At 42.1% G+C, this 23,516-nt stretch overlaps 1 protein-coding gene across 1 annotated transcript in view; it reads right to left on the reverse strand.

Moving 5' to 3' along the window:
- Positions 1-19,950, reverse strand: part of LOC129868364 (protein phosphatase 1E-like) — a 105,998-nt gene extending 86,048 nt beyond the window's left edge. The window contains exon 1 of the mRNA XM_055942293.1: positions 16,087-19,950. Coding sequence (XP_055798268.1) covers positions 16,087-16,268 — 182 coding nt within the window. The 5' untranslated portion in view covers positions 16,269-19,950. The remainder of the gene's footprint in view (positions 1-16,086) is intronic.
- Between the last annotated feature and the right edge of the window lie 3,566 nt (positions 19,951-23,516).

Here is a 23,516-nt window from a genome sequence, read left to right on the forward strand (position 1 = left end):
TGACGGATTTCCTAAAATGAACTCTTTGAAAATTGTAAAATCTTTGAAATTGTTGCATGTTGCGTTTATATTTTTGGTCAGTGTAAGTGTTGGCAAAGCAAAGCGCAGAGACCTCACTAGTGTCAGAGAGACAAGAGCAGGCCCCCAGGGCCTGCTGGTCGGCTACAGTATAGCAGCCGAGCAGTGCCAAAAGCCCTGGTCTGGCCTAGAAACCCCAAAACATTTGATGGACGTTTTGGGCTCTAAAAAGTGTTTATTATGATCAAGTTTGATCCCCACAGTGAATTATTTTAAAGTTTGCTACACATTGTCACACATGACCACGTTCTGACAGAGACCAACGAGGAGGCTCGCACCCTCCTACCATAGACATTAAAACAAAAGTTGGGTTGACTCTCTGGCAGGATGAAAACAACTACGTTTCCCATGATATTTTGCTAGTTACGGCCACTTTCACCATGATCCTTATACATTTCTGGTGCCATTCAGCAATATGGAATGCTTCAAATTCAGATACTTCCCGTTTTCATGCGCCATCAGGAGTTTTCCATAGCGCTGACGTCATCCACGTATTCCTATCACCATCTACTTGTTTTAATGTCTATGGCAGAGAAAGGCACAGAGTCAGAGACCTCCAGTGGTCTGAAAAAGAGAACACAGCTCCCTTTAGGCAGAGGGACACTGTTCTCTAGGAGCTACAACACAGCAGACAAAAACTTCTCCCCCCCAGACTCATTACATTTACATTTTAGTCATTTAGCAGACGCTCTTATCCAGAGCGACTTACAGTAGAGTGCATACATTTTATTACATTTTACATACTGAGACAAGGATATCCCTACCGGCCAAACCCTCCCTAACCCGGACGACGCTATGCCAATTGTGCGTCGCCCCACTGACCTCCCGGTTGCGGCCGGCTGCGACAGAGCCTGGGCGCGAACCCAGCCCAGCCTGGGCGCGAACCCAGAGACTCTGGTGGCGCAGCTAGCACTGCGATGCAGTGCCCTAGACCACTGCGCACTATTCAATATCATTGATAACCCCAATCCTGCATGAAGACAGAAGGTATGAAGTCCTAATTAATATCGGCCTCGGAGGAACACGATCATTAATGGCAGTATATATACAGTAAGCAGAGGACCCCTTCACTGATTTGTAAGTAATGACTTGTGAATCCTTACGGAGCCTTTTTCTCTGGCTCTCTCTAGCCCTTGTTTAGCCTAGTGGGGAATTCTAAATTGAGCAGCATCAATTGCAAGTGCAAAAAAACAGTTAATTCTGCCTTTGGCTACAAAGGAAAGGCATTGAGGAGAGGTGTTCACTTCTACCACCTGTTTCCTGGGCAAGTCATGACTAGGATTCAACAGGCCTGAACTGCTGTGCCTGTGCACAGTATCTCTTTTTTCTTTAAAGGATATAGAAAAACGGTGTTACAGCATACTAAGAACACATTACATAAGATCTTATTGATTGCGTAACATTGCTGAACTCGTGCTATGGGTCAAGGTATGACATAGCCTAGCATGACCACTAATGCTTCGTTGCTTTGATTTATCACTCCCATTAAGCAATGCATCTGCCTTAATTAGAAAAGAGTGTAGTGGAGATTAACCCTGGTTGGAAATCAAATTGCTCCTGAATTGTAATGTCATTTTTGCATTTATTTTAAAGAAATATTTATTTAAATGTACAAGTGAATAGGTTGGTTTACTTTTAAGTTTAAGTTTTGACCAATAAGGTAGCTTGTTAAGCTGTGGCCAATGGGAGAGTTGACCTGGTTAACCTGAGGACTTTGAGAAAGAGACTTTGAAAAAAGAGGGTGAGATGGAGAGACATTATCAGTGTTGGTGAAGAAAAACTATGAAAGAAGACAATAAAAATAGAACAAAACCCATATCTACTGAGTTTTGAAGGGAAATACTGATTTGATAAGAGTTATTTTTATTTTGTTAAGAAAGACTTAGTAGAGACTGTAGCTACCGTCTCATCATGGAGGTATTTGACAGCTCGAGGTTAGCCTAGCATCGTGCGAGACCTGGAGAGAATTGCTTGTGGAAGATTAACGAGTTCATGTTTCCATGGGATATCTGTTGCTGCTAAGGAGTACTGTCTGCATTGATAGCTGTGCTTGCTGTGGATCTTGTGAGGACACCTGCACGGAACTGCTATACTTCGCTGAAGAAATATCTACGAGTAGTGAGTAACCACAACGGTGGGGTGCTTTGGGACTTCATGAATGTTGTCAATCTTTTTAACATCTACCGCCTCAGAAACCCGGATCCGGGAGCACCCCCCACCACCCCCACCAGTAAAAAAGCTGAATAGCATAGCTAGCATAGCGTCACAAGTAAATACTAGCATCTAAATATCATTCAATCACAAGTCCAAGACACCAGATGAAAGATCCACTTCTTGTGAATCCAGCAATCATTTCTGATTTGTAAAATGTTTTACAGGGAAGACACAATATGTAAATCTATTAGCTAACCACGTTAGCAAAAGACACCATTTTTCTTTGTCCACCATTTTTTCTCTCCACCAGTAGCTATCACCAATTCGGCCAAATAAAGATATTGATAGCCACTAACCAAGAAAAAACCTCATCAGATGACAGTCTGATAACATATTTATTGTATAGGATAGGTTTTGTTAGAAAAATTTGCATATTTCAGGTAGAAATCATAGTTTACAATTGCACCCACCATCACAACTCGACTAGAATAAATACAGAGAGAAACGTGTATTACCTAATTACTAATCATAAAACATTTCTTAAAAATACACAGCGTACACTAATTGAAAGACACAGATCCTGTGAATCCAGACAATATTTCAGATTTTCTAAGTGTCTTACAGCGAAAACACAATAAATCGTTATATTAGCATACCACATGTGCAAACATTACCCCAGCATTGATTCAAGGCAAAAAGAGCGATAGCATTATCACCACAAATGTATTAATTTTTTCACTAACCTTCTCAGAATTCTTCCGATGACACTCCTGTAACATCATATTACAACATACATATAGAGTTTGTTCGAAAATGTGCATATATACCCACAAAAAAACATGGTTATACAATGAGAATAGTAGCAAAACTGGCCAGAAAATGTTGGGCGCCATCTTGGACAGTGATCTAGTCTAATGAATAAATAATCATAAACTTGACTAAAAAATACAGGGTGGACAGCAATTGAAAGACAAATTAGTTCTTAATGCAATCGCTGAATTACATTTTTTAAATGATCCTTACTGTGCAATACAGGGTGCGCCAAAGCGAAGCTACCCCAAAGAAAATGGCGGAATATGCGTTTAACATTTTTCAACAGAACAACGATTTATCATCATAAATAGTTCTTACTATTAGCTGAACTTCCATCAGAATCTTGGGCAATGTATCCTTTCTCCGGTCTAATCGTCTTTTGGTCGAAAGATGTCCTCTTGTCCTGTCGAAATGGCCACTAACGTTCGGCATGTACTGGAAAAGTGCCCAGCTCTTGGAAGTGCGTCACAAAGAAATGCCAGAAAATCGCACTAAACGGATATAAATTGCTATAAAACGGTTTAAATTAACTACCTCATGATGTTTTTAACACCTATAACGAGTAAAAACATGACCAGAGATATATTACTGGCTAAACCAAAGCTTGGAAGGAGGCCAGTCCGACGTCCATCGTGCGTCAGGCGCAGGGAGGAAAAGAAATGTACTTCCGCCCTTTGGTCTTTTATACAGTCCCAGATTGCGCAATCGACTCCATTCAAATTGTCACCACTTACTGACATCTAGAGGAAGGCGTAGGCAGTGTTTGTATCCCCATAGCATTCACAGGGACCTTAAAACTGACCTGGGAACAGGGGCCAAGATTTCTGAAATCTCACTCCCTGTCAGGAAAAGTGCTGTAGAATGAGTTCTGTTTCACTCAGAGACATAATTCCAACGGTTATAGAAACTAGAGAGTGTTTTCTATCCAATAATAATAATAATATGCATATTGTACGAGCAAGAATTGAGTACTAGGCAGTTTAATTTGGAGACCAATTTTCGCTAAGTCGAAACAGCACCCCCTATATTCTCAAGAGGTTTTTAAGCTCCAACGTGTGCCATCGGGTTTAACCAAGCTTGCAAGTCATTTGGATATGGGTTGTGAAAAATTGGGGTTTATTATTTTCATTTCTTTTGATGTGGTACATTGAAAATGTGGTAATATACATCTTGAACCTTATGTCTGTTGCATTGGTGGTCATTTAATGCATGGAAAAGCATATACTTATATAATAACTAAAATCTAGAATCATTCTATCTGAAGTTAATACCCTAGTTGTCATCACCCTAGCGAGTTCACAATAGGGATTTTTATTGGAGATGTCCTTCTCACCTAATATCCCATGCTGTTGAGATATTCTAAGTAAAGTAATATTGTGAGAGTCAAATTCAAGCCTGGTGAGGAGGTTACATGTATTTTCCCAGTCGGAGCTCGTTTTTTCCCGAGTTCCCAGTTGTCTTGTCTGAAATGTCTCTGTATAACTTTAATCAGTTATAACTACATGAAGGTCTATGAAACAATACTCGAAGGAACGTTTTGTAGAAGTACTTGGAATTTTATATTGGTCTCATGTACTAAACTGTGATGTTGATCAAGCTTGGTATCTCACTCGACCCTCTATCTCTGATTAAACAAATTCAAATCAAACAGCGGTCAGTGAAATTGATCACTTCCGAGATCTTAGACCTCATAAGGAAAAGGGATTGCTACCTGGCCAGATTCAGAAGAACAAATCTTCAACAAGATTATGAAGGTTATATTAACTGTAGAAACCAGGCAAAATACAAAATGGATAAGGCCAAATCCCAACATTACAAAGACGCTGTTAATGACAACTTACATCAGCCTTGTAAACTGTGGAACATTTAAAGGACATTGGCTCAAAAACAGAAAGTTAAAATCCTGTAGTATTGGCCTGGATATTGATGTTTTATGCAATGACCAGAAGAAGGTTGCAAATTATTTTAACAATTTTTTTACCACTATAGCCTTGTCTCTGGTTAAGAAGTTACCGACCTGCTCTGGACACTATGGCCAGTCTTTCATGAACAACTTTTACCATAGCAAAGGTGTCACTAATTATTTGTTTGAGCTGTGCATGGTAACAGAGGACAAAGTTTCCAATCTACTATGCTTAATGAGCACAAACAAAGCAACTGGGCTGGATAACCTTCCTGCAAGATTCATAAAGGATAGTGCATGTGTTACAGCTAAAATGATAAGGCATATTGTAAACCTTTCTATTAGTAGTGGAACATTTCCCAATGATCTCAAAACAGCCCGGGTGGTTCCGCTCCACAAGAACAGAAAAACATATGAAGGAAACTATAGGCCTGTGTCGATCCTCAGCACCTTATCCAAAGTTGTTGAGAGATTAGTTTTTAATCAACTTGAGGGATACCTTCGAGCACAAACTACTTTATGAATTCCAATCTGGCTTTAGAACAGCTCATTCCACTAATACTTGCCTTAACCACCTTTTTGACCACATCAAGCAGGAAAGTGGGAAGAGGAACTATACAGGTAGGGTCATGTTAGACTTGCAGAAAGCTTTTGACACTGTGGACCATGATATTCTCCTGATGAAACTGAAATGCATGGGTCTAAATGTTGTAGCAGTTAATTGGTTTAGGTCTTATCTGACCAACAGAACACAAGTATGTAATGTTGGTGATGTTCTGTCAGAGGCCAAAGAAACATCCTGTGGAATACCGCAGGGATCAATTTTAGGGCCTCTCTTATTTCTTATATATGTTAATGATATGCCAGATACAGTAAAGTGCAAACTCCTGCTTTATGCTGATGACTCAGCCATACTGGTATTAGGGAAGGATACATTTTACATAGAGGAGACCCTGAGTAAGGAATTCCATTTTGTTAGAGATTGGTTAACTGGCAAGAAATGGTCACTACATTTGGGAAAAACTGAATCGATTTTGTTTGGAACAAAACGTAGATTGTTTAGGGCTGACAAGATAAAGGCAAACTGTGCAGGCAAGGATATTGAATCTAACTTATCTTGGTGTGTCCCTAGATCAGTGCCTTTCTGGAGACCTGATTGCTGCCAAATTCTTTCTAAAATGGTGAATAAATTGAAATGTTTATATCCTAATGCTAGATATTTTAACATCAAAGTTAAGAAACTGCTAGTCTCAACCTTGATTGAGTGTCATTTTGATCATGTATGCTCTGCTTGGTATTTAGAGGGCTATCAAAAAAGCTGGAAAAGATGATGCAGGTCAATGAAAATAATGTTTTCAGGTATATGCTGAATGTTCCATAGGATCCACATAGGGGTACTGGAGTTCCGGTAGTTGGGCTTGTTTCCTTTGGAGTCCAGAGTGGACCAACTTAAACTTAATCATATGTTTGACATCTTAAATGATCGTGCCCCTGGTTATATGAAAAACCACATTGATATGGTCTATAACCAACACAGTTACAATACCAACCCTTTGATAACATGGCTGTAATTGAACACATTTGTCGGTAGAAATTGTGTTCAACATCCACTGAAGAAGCTAGCAAGTTGACTAGATAGCTACAGTAGTTGCCGTGTCTTGTAAAATACCAACAGTTAAAAGTACTGCGAGGAGCACGTTTTTCTATACAGGCATTTGTCTATGGAATAGCCTCCCCCTGGAGATCAAGCAAAGAAAAAGTAGAAATAGCTTTAAAAAGCAGGAAAAGGTTTTAATTTGGACAATGTTTTCTAAGTAAGAGAAACCACACCACTGCCCCTTGTGCCCCCTACTGCTGGTCAGGTGTATTTATTTGAATGATGGGTATGATGTGCAATGAATAGATTGTTTTAGTGTGAAATGAAAATGGTTGATTTTTAAGGTTAGGGAGAAGTGCAGTGAATAGTGCCACTTTTTAGGATGTCAATATAAATAAATGAATGTATTTATGGTGGTTTATAATTTTGTCTTGTCTTTTAATCATTATATGTGTTGTTGTTTTTACCATCGAGGTCCACTTTGGAAACAAGCGTTTTAATTAATACTTTCAAGTGATATCCTCTGGGTCCACATTGTACATTTTGTTGTAGATGTATTTTACCCAAAATAAATTCAATTCAATGATGCTGACATAATCAGTCCAATCAAAGCTATGGTAGATATAATGTGATTTTACATCATTTTATCTGTGGCCAATGACCTTGAGCCTTCTTGGATGAGCACTTCTAATGTAAATCTATTGCAGCACCCAAGGGGGCTTGAACTTTCTAGCTCTCCCTGTAGATTCTGCGGTGACGTAGTGTCCCCATGAGTGACAGTACACTGAGCCAATCACGGCGCAACTAGAGAAGATTACCAACGCCTACAGAAAGCAGAGCTAGGCTGAAACACCTGTATTTTGGAGCTGCCTTACTCAAGAAAGCAAGAAAGAGACCATGTTTGTATGAGGCTTTATTCACTCAATAAATGTGTTTTTATATTGTTAACCAACTGATATGTGGACACTAATTATTACCAAAATAACATGCAAAAAACAGGCAACAAAAAAACAGGTGAGGCTCTCACCTGCCCTGAATGACAGATCGCCACTGCTCGTCTCGAGATTTATGACAAATGAGGGAGGCTGACGGATTCCTTCTTTCTCTCTCTCTAAACCAGATGCCTGCAATGTGTCTTCTGTAAAATCTCCATCTAATTATTTTGTACGTGTGTGTTTTGGGAGCAGCTGCTGTCAATGTTGCTGAAGAACAATCACGCTCTAATTCGATGCCAAAAAGCTCTTAGCCAGACTTTGGCTTGACACAAAAAATGAACAGGACAATTTCATCAGGGTGCTCTAGTGCATAAATACATTATTAGTTTTCATGTAAAGCACTATTTGATGTGAGAGCTGAAAAATGAGTGGAATTGATCATTCGGAAACAGAGCATCTCATCAGTCTTTTGTGAGATGGACAAATTGTAGGCCTGATTACAGTTGTCTCATTAATCCTGAACAACTGCAAGATTGCACTAACATTGTAATTACATTGTAGTTATTAAGATGTGAATGGAAAACCACGCTTGATCCAGTACAACTCTGCGACTCTGTGGTAGTCCATTAGGACTGAGGCACTTTGGGTGAGGGAACAGATGAGCCCCCCTCTTCCTGTTGCGTTATGAATGAGGAGATGTAGTCAAGTGTGAAACATGCAAATGTCTCCCCTGCTCTTCTGATGTCCAATCCGGTCGCACAGCAGTGCTCATTAACGCAGCTGTCAGTTGCAGCGCTTCCAACACCACACACTGTTACTCCAGCACTGTACAGAAGCAAACTGTGTGTGTGTGTGCGCGCGCTCGCGAATGCATTTCTTGGAGGAATCCGGATGTGTGCATGGTTGTTTACAGCTGTGTGAGACGTGCCTGTTTAATTAAGTTTAGGAGAGCTCTCCTCTCAATTACTGTCCATCAGCCCTCCCAGTGGGGGTACCGGGGGCAGCAGGAGGGAATGGGGAAGGAGGAGGCTTAGGCTCAATCCCAATACACAAACCCCCACCCCACTCCTAGCCCACCCCCTCTGTTTTGCGCGATCCCGCAAGCCCCATCAAGTCGGAGTGGTATCCCAATTCAACTTTGAGCGAGGTGTAGTGCCTTTTCAGCCTTCTAGTCTGCCCTCCAAACGAAGCGAATTGAGACGCAGACTTTCAAGTGTTTCCCAAAACTCCCATGAAGCTCTATGAACCAACCCTGGCGAGTTTCTAGAATAATGGCTGACAAAAGTACTAGGATGGAACCAAATGTAAGTAAAACTTAATATGAATCATGCGACAACAAAAAATACAGTTGAGGCATGTTTGTAGTCAAACAATTATGCATATTTTTGTCATAAGTTAATTTACAAAAATAGCTATTTACAAGCTGACATTAGCCAGATAGCTATACATTTAGTAATACGTGTTGTTTAATGTTTTAGGGACTCTAGCAAACCAGGCTGTCATCTTGTGAAACCCCGTGGATGTAAATAATCTAGCTAAAGCATCATCTGCAAATTGTATAAAATATTTTGTATGCATGCCTTATAGTTCAAAAAAAAATCTAAGTCAATCACTTGTCATTGTTCTTTATTGTAGTAATTTTAATGTTAGAGATTGCAGATATTTGTCAGGCAATAAAGCTGAAGTAATGTAGCTAACTCTTTTCTTGCTTAGTGGAGGATAAAAATACCAGTATGCTTATGGATGCGTAGCTATGCAGCCGATCTGTTTATTGACCCTAAAACGTTTGGTGTGTATATATATATATATATATATATATATATATACACACACACACACACACATCTCAGAACAAGAGTTTTAATTGCTTCCACTGGTTAATCATGAATCCTCAAGAAATTGCAGAAAATTACTGCGTGAAGGAAATGCAACTTTTACATGTCAAACCGCTATTATGGAATGAAAGTCCTGCTTCAGTACTACTCCACATTGAACTACAGCCAGAGGATGGGCACATTACGAGCACATTGTTGTTTTGCAGTTCTCATTTGTTGCTCATATGGTAAGTACGTATTTGTTGCATGAGAAATACAAGGAAAGTTATTACTGCCGCCAGTACAGGGCATTGTGAAAACACAAGGGTCGTCGTCAATGAATTGCATGGTATAGGCAATGCCTTGGTGGCTTCTACTGATCGTGAGTGATGCAGCGATGTCCAATTTCATAGGGTTATTTATTATTTCTCCCTACCATTAGTTGATCCGTTTGGAGGAACATTCCCCCACCCGAGAGACACTCAGGGCTAAGGGGGGTATTGGACGGGGAGGCCTAAGGGGGGCATTGGGATTGAAACCAAGTCATGGCCCTCCTCTATCCATCCATCCATCCCTCTATTGTTACCAGTGGCGTGTATTCATTGATGCCAAGGGAAGAAAATAATTTATATTTAGGCTCTCTGCGTTTCATAATTTTATTGTACACTACCGTTCAAAAGTTTGGGGTCACTTAGAAATGTCCTAGTTTTTGAAAGAAAAGCACATTTTTTGTCCATTAAAATAACATTTTTTGATCAGAAATACAGTGTAGACATTGTTAATGTTGCAAATTACTATTGTAGCTGGAAACGGCTGATTTTTTTTAATGGAATATCTACATATGCATACAGAGGCCCATTATCAGCAACCATCACTCCTGTGTTCCTTAGACTAGTTGAGTATCTGGAGCATCAGCATTTGTGGGTTTCATTACAGGCTCAAAATGGCCAGAAACAAAGGATTTTCTTCTGAAACTCATCAGTCTATTCTTGTTCTGAGAAATTAAGGCTATTTCATGCGAGAAATTGCCAAGAAACTGAAGATCTCGTACAACGCTGTGTACTACTCCCTTCACAGAACAGCGCAAACTGGCTCTAACTAGAATAGAAAGAGGCCCCGGTGCACAACTGAGCAAGAGGACAAGTACATTAGAGTGTCTAGTTGGAGAAACAGACGCCTCACAAGTCCTCAACTGGCAGCTTCATTAAATAGTACCCGCAAAACACCAGTCTCAACGGCAACAGTGAAGAGGCAACACCAGGATGCTGGCCTTCACTCCTATCAAATCCCATTGAGAGCATAGATCAGACAGAAAAACCTGAATTATTGCATCTCATTGTGTTGTTGTCCTCCAGTGGCCAGCTAGCTAAAATTGGCCCTTTCCTAAATTCTCCAGGAATGGAGATAGGGATTTGGACTTCTGTTTTTCCTGTTTTTACTTAATTCTCCGAACTGGCCAAAGATTATAACAGCGATTCTGATCCAACCATTAATTCAGAACTTGTTGTGCCTCTGGCCTGATAGGATGGAAGTTCAATATGTAGCTAGATGTACAGTCGTGGCCAAAAGTTTTGAGAATGACACAAATATAAATTTAAGGGCCTCCCGGGTGGCGCAGTGGTCTAAGGCACTGCATCGCAGTGCTAGCTGTGCCAACAGAGACTCTGGGTTCGAGCCCAGGCTCTGTCGCAGCCGGCCGCGACCGGGAGGTCCATGGGGCGACGCACAATTGGCCTAGCCTCGTCCGGGTTATGGAGGGTTTGGCCGGTAGGGATATCCTTGTCTCATCGCGCACTAGCGACTCCTGTGGCGGACCGGCGCGCTGTGTTAAGAAGCAGTGCGGCTTGGTTGGGTTGTGTTTCGGAGGACGTATGGCTCTCGACCTTTGTCTCTCCCGAGCCCGTACGGGAGTTGTAGCGATGAGACAAGACAGTAACTACTAACAATTGGATACCACCAAATTGGGGATACATTTTATTTTCACAAAGTCTGCTGCCTCAGTTTGTATGCTGGCAATTTGCATATACTCCAGAATGTTATGAAGAGTGATCAGATGAATTGCAATTAATTGCAAAGTCCCGCCATGCAAATGAACTGAATCCCCCAAAAACATTTCCACTGCATTTCAGCCCTGCCACAAAAGGACCAGCTGACATCATGTCAGTGATTATCTCGTTAACACAGGTGTGAGTGTTGACGAGGACAAGGCTGGAGATCACTCTGTCATGCTGATTGAGTTTCAATAACAGACTGGAAGCTTCAAAAGGAGGGTAGTCCTTGGAAACATTGTTCTTCCTCTGTCAACCCAGGTTACCTGCAAGGAAACACGTGCCGTCATCATTGCTTTGCACAAAACGGGCTTCACAGGCAAGGATATTGTTGACAGTAAGATTGCACCTCAATCAAAAGCTTGTCTGGAGAAGACAAGGTGAGCGCCCCACCATCAGTCCTGTGTCATGCCAACAGTAAAGCATCCTGAGACCATTCATGTGAAGTTGCTTCTCAGCCAAGGGAGTGGGCTCACTCACAATTTTGCCTAAGAACACAGCCATGAATAAAGAATGGTACCAACACATCCTCCGAGAGCAACTTCTCCCAACCATCCAGGAACAGTTTGGTGACGAACAATGCCTTTTCCAGCATGATGGAGCACCTTGCCATAAGGCAAAAGTGATAACTAACTGTCTCGGGGAACAAAACATTGATATTTTGGGTCCATGGCCAGGAAACTCCCCAGACCTTAATCCCATTGAGAACGTGTGGTCAATCCTCAAGAGGCGGGTGGACAAACAAAAACCCACAAACTCCAAGCATTGATTATGCAACAATGGGCTGCCATCAGTCAGGATGTGGCCCAGAAGTTAATTAACAGCATGCCAGGGCGGATTGCAGAGGTCTTGAAAAAGAAGGCTCAACACTGAAAATATTGACTCTTTGCATCAACTTCATGTAACTGTCAAAAGCCTTTGACACTTATGAAATGCTTATAATTATACTTCAGTATTCCATAGTAACATCTGACAAAAATATCTAAAGACACTGAAGTAGCAAACTTTGTGGAAATTAATATTTGTGTCATTCTCAAAACGTTTGGCCACGACTGTAGAAGGCTAATGTTAACTAGCTAACGTTGCCCATGAATGCAAGTTAGGCTACCGAGCAAGCATTTTAGCCAGTTAGCCCAGGACAACAAAAAATAAAAGCATGTAATGTATGACAGAGTGATAGACCGTTTCGTCAACACGAAAGAGAGGAGGATGGCATTGGTGTAGGGTGAGTCAACATGCATGCACACATGCAAACAGTAATCCACATCATATTTAGCTTATGTTGATTGGACTAAATTGTTGAAGTTGAAATGGTGTTTGAATAGTGGAGGCAGCTTCTGTTTTCTTAAGTCTCTGTGGTTCTAAATCAATAGATGTTTAGTGGTCCGAAAATGTCGGAAACATTAACTTGCTTGACCATGCTGTAGGTCATGTAACTATCTGTTACTGTACATGCAATATGCTTTGTGGACTTCACTGGACAGAGGTTGCTATCCGGTTTTGTGATAAAACAAAAAAGTGTGGTTGAATTTATTCTGCTACTAGGACTTCTGATTGCCTCTGCCTTTATGCCTATATTTCACAGTCGCAAGGCATATGAATTAACAGGTTGTAGAGCAAACAATGCAATTATCACAAGACATAGGTTGTAATATGGCATTGGGGGGGGTTGACTTCCCAGTGATTTTATCCATGCACCCCTAATGATTGTTACCCATCCTCAAGACGGCCTCTACAGCCGTTCCAACATAACTAGTTGTCAGGCAGTAAGTAATGTCTATCTTTAGCCACCACAGCATATGTGTTGAATTATGCATTGCATATATTGCATAGGCTCCTCCTGTGGTTATTTTTTCTTTATAATGACATGGTGAAATTGTGAGGACAAATGAGCCTGCTGACATGTATGCCTGCATCCATTTTGCTCCTCTCTCTCCCACTCCCTTGTCAACAGCCATCATTAAGGGGTGTAAGGAACACCTGACAAGCTGCTCAGTTCACCCAGCTTCAAAGTGCCTTGTCAGATGAGGAGATGGTGACGGCTTCAAACACAAGCCGACTGGGTTTGCAACGCCGAGCTGCTTTCATCATTAGCATTGTTAATAAAAGGTTATTAGTCAGCTGCTCTGACACACACACACACACACACACACACACACACACACACACACACACACACACACACACACACACACACACACACACACACACACACACACACACACACACTTCCCAGGAAGTACACTGCTGTAGCGGGACAGAGGTGGCCACTCGTTAACAATAACTGAGTGAGGTCTGCATCCTACTTTGCTTCCGACAGTGCTGCTTCCAGCATATTCTGTCAATCACAGAGTAGGTACAAATTCAAATGAAGGTCAATGGTCTTACTAGTGTTTGATGGTTGGATAATGATCAACTGTTATATTTGATGGCTCCATAAGTACATGATCTTTGTGTACATTGTTTCAGAAATCCAGACAGACAATAAGCACAGGCTTCCTGTGCGCGAAGCCAAAGCATTCCTGTCACTTGAATGTTTTTGAGTCGTGACAATCATACCCTACTTTTTTTGGTTAAATTCAAAAGTGAGTTCTCATTAAATGTGACATATACGATAGCGAGTGCAGTCCCATTTCGGTGTCGTGATTCCTTTATCCTCCAGAAGTATCATTACGTGTCAGCCATGACCGTTTGAGAGGAGGGTTGCGTCTCACCCACACACTGAGCCGGCTGACGCTGGCCCGGGTGTACCTTGTCACAATGCCCCCCCGCCACATAAGTGTGAAACCTAGCTGATTTCTCTACCTTTCAAATGTGTGCCTATAATCTCTCAGGCAGGGATGGGAATGTGACAAAATCGTATTCACACTGGCGTCATTGCAAACGTACACACACACACACACACACACAAATCCACATCTGCGTTCATTTCCACCATTTCGAATACACACACAGGGAGAGCAGCAAAGGGGATCTCCACCTCTCTCCCAGGCCTATTATTAGATCTTCAACAGAGACAAAATAATCACACGTTCAGCTGAAACACAACAGGAGCTGATGCTTGCAGCACAGTGTGTAAGAATGTGTCTCACTTTGTGCCATATTAAGACATTGCTCTCCTTTAAAAATACTATCATTAGAGCTGCAGGAATGACACAGTGGAAAACAAATAATCAAACTATGATAACTTTAGAGAGAGGGAACCGGGAAACACTGCAAATATCCACAAATGGAAATTGTTTTTGTGTAATAAATGCATAATATGTGAGTTCTCATTAGATAAACGTAGGCTTATCCATGGGGTCAATTACATTTAATATCTGTCAATATATAAACACCAGGCCTACTGTCTGTTCTGGTAGTATAGGCTCTGGCAGCATCCAGAGCTGTGTGCAAATTTGAATAAAACAAACAGTCATAGACAATAAGCTCTTTGTGCAAAGCAGATCTAGCAGACTGATACTGCTACAACAACTCATCTCAACGCTTCAGTCTCTTCCCAAACCTTCAGAATGGGTGGCATTGGCACAACAAGATTAGGTCTTTGAAATGGGGCAGGGAGTGAACATCAAAATACTGTTGTATGATATGGAATAGCTTCAGTAAACTACTGACACAAAACCGAACACAGCACTTCCAATTCAGCATTGAGTTCCCTAGCTCTATGTAAAGTAAACACAGAGCAAACATAATACATTGAAAGCTCATATTTACAAGGTCAAGTATTCATTATTTCCAAACACTTGGGTGCCTTTAATAGTGGCAATTAAATGGCTCTATTTTAGACTGGGCTATGTTTGCTTCTTGTTGTTTCGTTTATTGTTGGTGTCAAAATTACAAGCATCAATTTGCAATCATCCTCGACATGCTTGAGAAATTCACAATTGTCTTTTCGGTCTCTTCGGTGGTTTGATGTACTATTTATGTATGCGAGTGTGACGTAATATATCTAAAAATGCTCAAACCTGACCACACACATTTTGCTTTGAATTGAATTTATTGTGGAGCCCGCGCCCACGAGCGCAGGTGAGCTAAAGATGGTTGCGAATACACAGAAATTGAGTTAAAAAAAAGGCAAATCAGGAAATAGTGAACAAAGTGTGTATAGTGTCACCTCCATACTGTTGTCATGCCTGTACGACTAAATTGTATGAATCGGAAAGTCTGCTATGGTTAATATGAGGAATCCAATAGTTGCTTCCTACGAATGAAATGACGTCGTGCGACGCAAAAAGAGAGGGTGAATTCACATTAACGGTACCTCGAATAACTTGGATGCACGAATGGAAGGAAAGGAACCGACGTACAGCTAAAATATATTTGAAGTTCGTCTTTCCTCTCTTACATATGTCACAACATAAGCCATCCAATGACGTCAGCGGCAACATGGGAGATGACGATGTCAGGACATTGCAAGTGGCTTCATAGGCCACCCGGCAAAACTGACCGGAGAGCAATTATGTAGCAACCAAATTGCTCACAGAATGTAAAAGGCTGTTTTTTTTTTTTATAAGACTGCAGGCTATCGGTAGCTTATATTTTATATTAACTGTGTTTCCATAAATCAGTCATAGCAAATTATTGTAAAATAGACTACAGCCAACACAATTATAGTGTACGTTCACTTAGGTTGACTCCAAATTCCTGACCTATTCTAGTTGAAACTGGTAATGCAAAAGGCAAACCACAAACCGTTCGTTTAAGCTTCATACAAAACAATTTATAAAATCCAATCGGTACTTACTATTTGCACAGGTGCTGAAGACACATATCGAGGCATTCCCCTTCCACTTCGTCCGCCGAGGTGAGGTCCGATAAAGGGCGCATTGGGACAGGGTCGTTCTCCTGGAGTGGTGGCCTCATCTCTCGGAGGAAGAGCTCCAAGAACCTTCGGAAGGTTTTCTCCTCTGTTGTAGAGCCGGCCATCACTTCTCATTCCTGGACAGACAAGAGACAGCAGTAGCCGGGCAAGAAGACTACTTCAAATCGCTGGCTGGACAGCTCCCCACTGATGTCTGTTGGGAACGCGCGCGCGTAAACAAGGCTTTCGCTCAATCACAGAAGAGGGTGGGTGGATGATGATAACGTATAGGAAATGGGAGGGAATTTTTTGATAAAAGGAAGGACGCGTCAGGTTTGGGAACGCGCACGTACAAGAGTCACCGCGAAAATAAGATCAAAGTGATGAATTTTTGTATGGAGGTCAATGAGTGTCGAATTTGTTAAACAAACAATTACTAATTTGCTACGTGAAGCTTATTTGATCGGATAGAGGTGTCGTAATGGTTCGGTTGTTACGATTGCACTGATATAAGTGGATGCACGTGTCATTTCGGCAACTTAGGAAAAAAACGAATTTATATCGGACTTGTGCCTTTTGTTCACACTCGTATATACCCTCCCATTGGCTAGAATTGTCCCACCTGATCTCGCCTCCCGCCTGACTTCCATCTTTGAGGACATGCAGTTCCATTGTAAGAGTGGTCACACGATTTACTTGTCAATATAATAGATACTCGTTGGATTAAATAAACCACATGCTTTAAAATAAGCTTTAAAGGTGGGCAAATTGCCTTCACTGTGTAGTAACTAACAACAAATATCATTAGCATACAGTGCAGTCGGAAAGTATTCAGACCCCTTGACTTTTTCCACATTTTGTTATGTTACAGCCTTATTCTAAAATGGATTACATTGTTCTCCCCCTAAATCTACACACAATACCCCATGACAAAGAAAAAAACGTTTAGAATATTTTTCTAATGTGTTACAAATAAAAAACAGAAATTTCACATTTACATAAGTATTCAGACCGTTTACTCAGTACTTTGTTGAAGCACCTTTGGCAGCAATTACAGCCTCGAGTCTTGGCACACCTGTATTTGTGGAGTTTTCCCCATTCTTCTCTGCAGATCCTCTTAAGCGCTGTCAGGTTGGATAAGAATACCTCGCTGCACAGATATGTTCAGGTCTCCAGAGATGTTCGATCAGGTTCAAGTCTGGGCGGGACACTCAGACTTGCCCCGAAGCCACTCCTGCGTTGTCTTGGCTGTGTGCCTAGGGTCGTTGTCCTGTTGAAAAGGTGAACCTTCACTCCAGTCTAAGGTCTTGAGCAGGTTTTTGTCAAGGATCTCTACTTTGCTCCGTTCATCTTTCCCTCGATCCTGACTAGTCTCCCAGTCCCTGCCGCTGAAAAACATACCCACAGCATGATACTGCCACCACCATTCTTCACCGTAGGGATGGTGCCAGGTTTCCTCCAGAAGTGACGCTTGGCATTCAGGTCAAAGAGTTCAATCTTGGTTTCATCAGACTAGAGAGTCTTGTTACTCATGGTCTGAGAGTCCTTTAGGTGCAAGAGGGCTGTCATGTGCCTTTTACTTTGGGCTCCTTAGTGGCACAGCGGTCTAAGGCACTGCATATCAGTGCTAGAGGCGTCACTACAGACCCTAGTTTGATCCCTGGTTCGAACCGGCTGTGATTGGGAGTTGTTGGGTGGTCCTTTGACACAGACACAGGAACCTTGGTATGAAACTCTTTAGTAATAAAATGCAATTGCAGACAGAGATTCACATACAGAGTACCTCAGTAATCTACAGTAAAGATATGTGTCGCGAAACAGGAGACCACACTCTTTATACAACCTACTGTCAATCATATCTTAACATTGTTGCATTGGATTAGATACAAAGTATCGAAGATGAGAAAAACATGTCTAGACTGTGGTTTCTCACTCTACTATCTCGGCCTTGAGCCTGCGTAACTATCAGCAGTTGCAGACAATTCTCAGCCTGAGAACTAAAGCAGTACATCTCCATTTACCCAGTACATTTCCATCATTGCGCATTGCAAGGTGAACCTGTCAATAAGGACTAAACAGTACTTTTTCCTTTCTTTTTGCAAGATCTATAAAATCCATGGCAAGATGGACAAAGAGTCCTCTTGGCGTAGGGAAATTACCTGGTTTCAGAGGTGTTCCTTTGGCAATGTTAATTTGCATGCACGTAGCACATTGAAACAGAAACTGTTTCACATGCTGAGTCAAATTTGGACAAAACCAATCCAAAGAAATGGCCTCTATCATATCCCCCCTTGACAAATGGGCCATACCATGGGCCACTTGGCATACAGAGGCGATAAGACAAGCTGGCAGACACGGTCTGCCAGACAGAGTCTGTCTCCAAATGTTAGAAACGGGGTCAAGTTTACAACCCCACTGTTGCCATAGCAAATGAAAACCAACATCTAAAGCCTGTTTAGATGCCAAATCAGTGTCTTTCCCAACAGTAGCAGAGAAGAACATGGAGTGGCCATGACACTTTGAGGCAGCCAATTTAGCAGCCTCATCTGCCATGGTGTTACCCATTCTCACAAAATATTTCCCCCCCAGTGTGAGCAGCAACCTTCACAATAGCCAAAGCATAGTGCAACATCATAGCCTCCAAGAGATCTAAAACCATAGTTCTATTACGAATAGGACTTCCACAAGCATTGTGAAAACCCCTACTCCTCCAGACACCACACCAGGAGAGACAAACCCCTATTGCATAAGCGGAATCAGAGAAGATTGTAACCCTTTTCCCTTCTCCCATTTTACAGGCAGTGATTAGTGCCAAAAGTTCAGCCTGTTGAGCTGAGAAAGTATCTGGTAATGGTTGTTGTATGTGAGTGGTTCTATCAATTGTCTCAATACCAAACCCTGCATGTTTCATCCCTGTAGTTTGATCTATATATGCAAAACCGTCAGGGCAGTGTCAGAGGTCAGGCTGGTGCACCTTAGCAAGAACAGTGGGCTCCAATGTCAATTAAGAATGGGTTAGTTCTTCCATGTACCCGAAGTTTGATTATTTGGTCCTTTTCCCCTCCCCCATCTTCGAATATGTACTGGGGACAATGGAGGAAAGGGTCTGGGCCTCTTCATTGCTGATCGTCAGGAAAATAAGAACTGTTGGTGTTCTGATTTCCTTGTGGCCAGACACCACCTCTTCCCCCTCTCTGTGGTTGATTTCCTCCATAGGAAATTGATTGATTTCCTTAGTGGCCAGGACCAGGCTTGTAACCTCCTTGTGCCTGCTGGGGAGGTCCTCCATAGGTTTGGGGTTGCTGCTGATATCCACCTTTTTGTTGGTATCCTCCTGTTTCCTCCTCTGAAATTTCCTCTCCCTCCAGGTGTTGTAGACCATCCTTAATATTGAGGATTTTGTGGACATTGGTTCCTCATGTGTCCAAATTGTCCACACCCCCAGCATTGTATAGGTGGCATTCTGGGTGATGGTGGGTTCCCATAGGTCTGAGGGGGAAATTGTACAAAGGCACTATGGGCTGTGGTTGCGGCGCATGTCCACTTGGGGGCGCTGTAGGAGCAGGAGTGTTCATCACCATGCCAGGCTCACCTTTTTAGTTTGTCATATTGTCTCCTGTTTTCCTCAGAATCGTCATCCTGCAGTTCCCTCGGTTGTTTTCGGTGTTCGCGGACTTCACGCCTTAAGTCTTTCCATTGTTCTTTGAAAACACAGTATTATTTTACTCATTCCAAACTTTGTTCTTCCATCATGTCTGGCAGTTCTCACTGGTGTGTATGGGATCTTTTTCTTACTGCCTGTTTCCCAGTCCTTCTCCGGATCCCAGGGTCCACTACTGCCCTTATATGAACTGCTGGCCATATGCGGAATCTTCCTGTCTTTGTCTGGGTTTCCGAGAGGGCTTGACGAGGACCAGGGGGACCATAATTCTGCCAATTACTGAAACTTTTTTTCTCCATCTAGTTCTCCATTTGTACTCTCACCCTCTTCTACTTCATCTTCTTTCATTAGTTCCCCCTTAATAATTACCTTTGTACCAGTAGCTATCACTTCCACACCTCATTCTTTATCTTCATAAGGTGGGGGAGCTATAGGGGCCCACACAGGAACATTTGATAAGACTAAGTGTGATGTGATAAGTGACAGTCAAGGGAAGGCAAGCCAGTAAGAAGGTTACCATACTGTCAGCCACTATATTGAGACTAATCCAGGGTCTCTTTTTTTCCCTTGTTCCGCTTCCCTTTGACTCAACTGTTTCAACTGACTTTGAGCATAAAACATCTGTCCTTCAGTCCGAATTAGTCCCAATATAGTGGCTGACAATATGGTAACCTTCTTATTACTCTTCTTCTTACTGGCTTGCCTTCCCTTGACTTTGTCACTTCACACTTATCAAATGTTCCTGTGACCGGATATCTGCACTTTTCTTCTTTGTTTGTCCATTTACAAAACACCCAGTACAGGTCGGTTTTCAAGTAGGGATATGTGTCCTGTAAATATTGTTTGGGACTAATATGTTTCATTGGTGTGGGACCCACTGTCTCTGCACTGCCTTTGGTTGAATCTGTCATTTTGTTTTAATCAGGTTCTATGTAATGTGGACTGAGTGACTTATCTGTATGGTACTGTAGAAAAACCCAGTTCTCTCCCCGTATACGGGTAGTAGAACCTAACATAGGATGATATACCCAACGCAGTTCTATTTTCTCTAACCCCTCTTCTTCTTTAGTTTCACTACATTCACTAACCACGCTACTGTAAATGGTTCCACATGTGTGGTAAATAACCACAATTGTTTTTTATCTTCAGTACGGGGGTCTCCCTGTCTCCTCTCTTGTGGATGTAATGGAAGAGTAAACTCTCAACATGTCTTTCCCAATACGCAATTCACAAATGTATCTCTTTCTTGTACTAGTCTTAAATACGTGTTGTCTATACCAGTCTAGATTTATTTCAGTACATATAAATTCTTGATATTGACTAGCATATATCCATTCACTGTTATCAAATGCACTCAACACATACAATTGTCCCACACCAAATCTATAATCCCACCAATTAAACATATATCAAAACAAACCAATGCCTTCCCTCAGGTATGAACACCACACATACAGTGGAAGTCGGAAGTTGACTGTGCCTTTAAACAGCTTGAAAAGTCCTGAAAATTATGTCATGGCTTTAGAAGCTTCTGATAGGATAATTGACATAATTTGAGTCAATTGGAGGTGTACCTGTGGATGTATTTCAAGGCCTACCATCAAACTCAGTGCCTCTTTGCTTGACATCATGGGAAAATCAAAAGAAATCAGCCAAGACCTCAGAAAATAAATTGTAGACCTCCACAAGTCTGGTTCACCCTTGGGAGCAATTTCCAAACGCCTGAAGGTACCACGTTCATCTGTACAAACAATAGTATGCAAGTATAAACACCATGGGACCACGCAGCCGTCATACCGCTCAGGAAGGAGACGTCTTCTGTCTCCTAGAGATGAATGTACTTCGGTGCGAAAAGTGCAAATCAATCCCAGAACAACAGCAAAGGACCATGTGAAGATGCTGGAGGAAACAGGTACAAAAGTATCTATATTCACAGTAAAATGAGTCCTATATCGACATGACCTGAAAGGCCACTCAGCAAGGAAGAAGCCACTGCTCCAAAACCGCCATAAAAAAGCCAGACTACGGTTTGCAACTGAACATGGGGAGATAGATCATACTTTTTGGAGAAATGTCCTCTGGTCTGATGAAACAAAAACAGAACTGTTTGGCCATAATGATCAAAAACACCAAAAGAAAGGTGCCCAGGGTCCCTGCTCATCTGCGTCAACGTGCCTTTGGCATGCTGCAAGGGGGCATGAGGACTGCAGATGTGGCCAGGGCAATAAATTGCAATGTCCATACTGTGAGATGCTTATGACAGCGCTACAGGGAGACAGGACGGACAGCTTATCGTCCTCACAGTGGCAGACCACGTATAACAACACCTGCACAGGATCGGTACATCCGAACATCACACCTGCGGGACAGGTACAGGATGGCAACAACAACTGCCCGAGTTACACCAGGAACGCACAATCCCCCCCTCAGTGCTCAGACTGTCCGCAATAGCCTGAGAGAGGCTGGACTGAGGGCTTGTAGGCCTGTTGTAAGGCAGGTCCTCACCAGACATCACCGGCAACAACTCTATGGGCACAAACTCACTGTCGCTGGACCAGACAGGACTGGCAAAAAGTGCTCTTCACTAACGAGTCGTGGGTTTTGTCTCACCAGGGGTGATGGCCGGATTCGCGTTTATCGTTTAAGGAATGAGCGTGACACGAGGCCTGTACTCTGGAGCGGGACCGATTTGGAGGTGGAGGGTCCGTCATGGTCTGGGGCGGTGTGTCACAGCATCATCGGACTGAGCTTGTTGTCATTGCAGGCAATCTCAACACTGTGCGTTACAGGGAAGACATCCTCCTCCCTCATATGGTACTCTTCCTGCAGGCTCATCCTTACATGACCCTCCATCATGACAATTCCACCAGCCATACTGCTCGTTCTGTACGTGATTTCCTGCAAGACAGGAATGTTAGTGTTCTGCCATGGTCAGCGAAGAGCCCGGATCTCAATCCCATTGAGCACGTCTGGGACCTGTTGGATCGGAGGGTGAGGGCTAGGGCCATTCCCCCCAGAAATCTCTGGGAACTTTCACGTGCCTTGGTGGAAGAGTGCCTTGGTGGAAGGGGTAATATCTCACGGCAAGAACCGGCAAATCTGGTGCAGTCCATGAGGAGGAGATGCACTGCAGTACTTAATGCAGCTGGTGGCCACATCAGATACTGACTGTTACTTTTGATTTTGACACATCTTTCCATTTCTGTTAGTCACATGTCTGTGAAACTTGTTCAGTTTGTCTCAGTTTTTGAATCTCATGCTCATACAAATATTTACACATGTTAAGTTTGCTGAAAATTAACACAGTTGACAGTGAAAGGACGTTTCTTTTTTTGCTGAGTTTAAAAGCCTGTTATAGTGTAAAGATAGAATCCTTAATTGAAACAGTAAAAAGCTGAGGAATTGGCTCAGAGAAATGTAACCACTCAAATTCATAGACAGTGCCATGGATGCAAAGACTGACAATCCATTATATTACAATTTTTGTTTTAACCATGGTGAGGCTATACAGTGTGTTTGTTTAAATTTACATTGTTTACCAACATTGGAGTAAAACAACCTTATATGTTTGGTTCTGATGGGATGACAGTTTAACTAAACTCACAAGCCATTAATAAATTATACTGAACACAAATATAAAATGCAACATGCAACAATTTCAAAGATTTTACTGAATTACAGTTCATAAAGAAATCAGTCAATTGAAATAAAT

Source organism: Salvelinus fontinalis, chromosome 13 (genome assembly GCF_029448725.1).
Source record: "Salvelinus fontinalis isolate EN_2023a chromosome 13, ASM2944872v1, whole genome shotgun sequence".
In the NCBI taxonomy this organism is placed as follows: Eukaryota; Metazoa; Chordata; class Actinopteri; order Salmoniformes; family Salmonidae; genus Salvelinus; species Salvelinus fontinalis.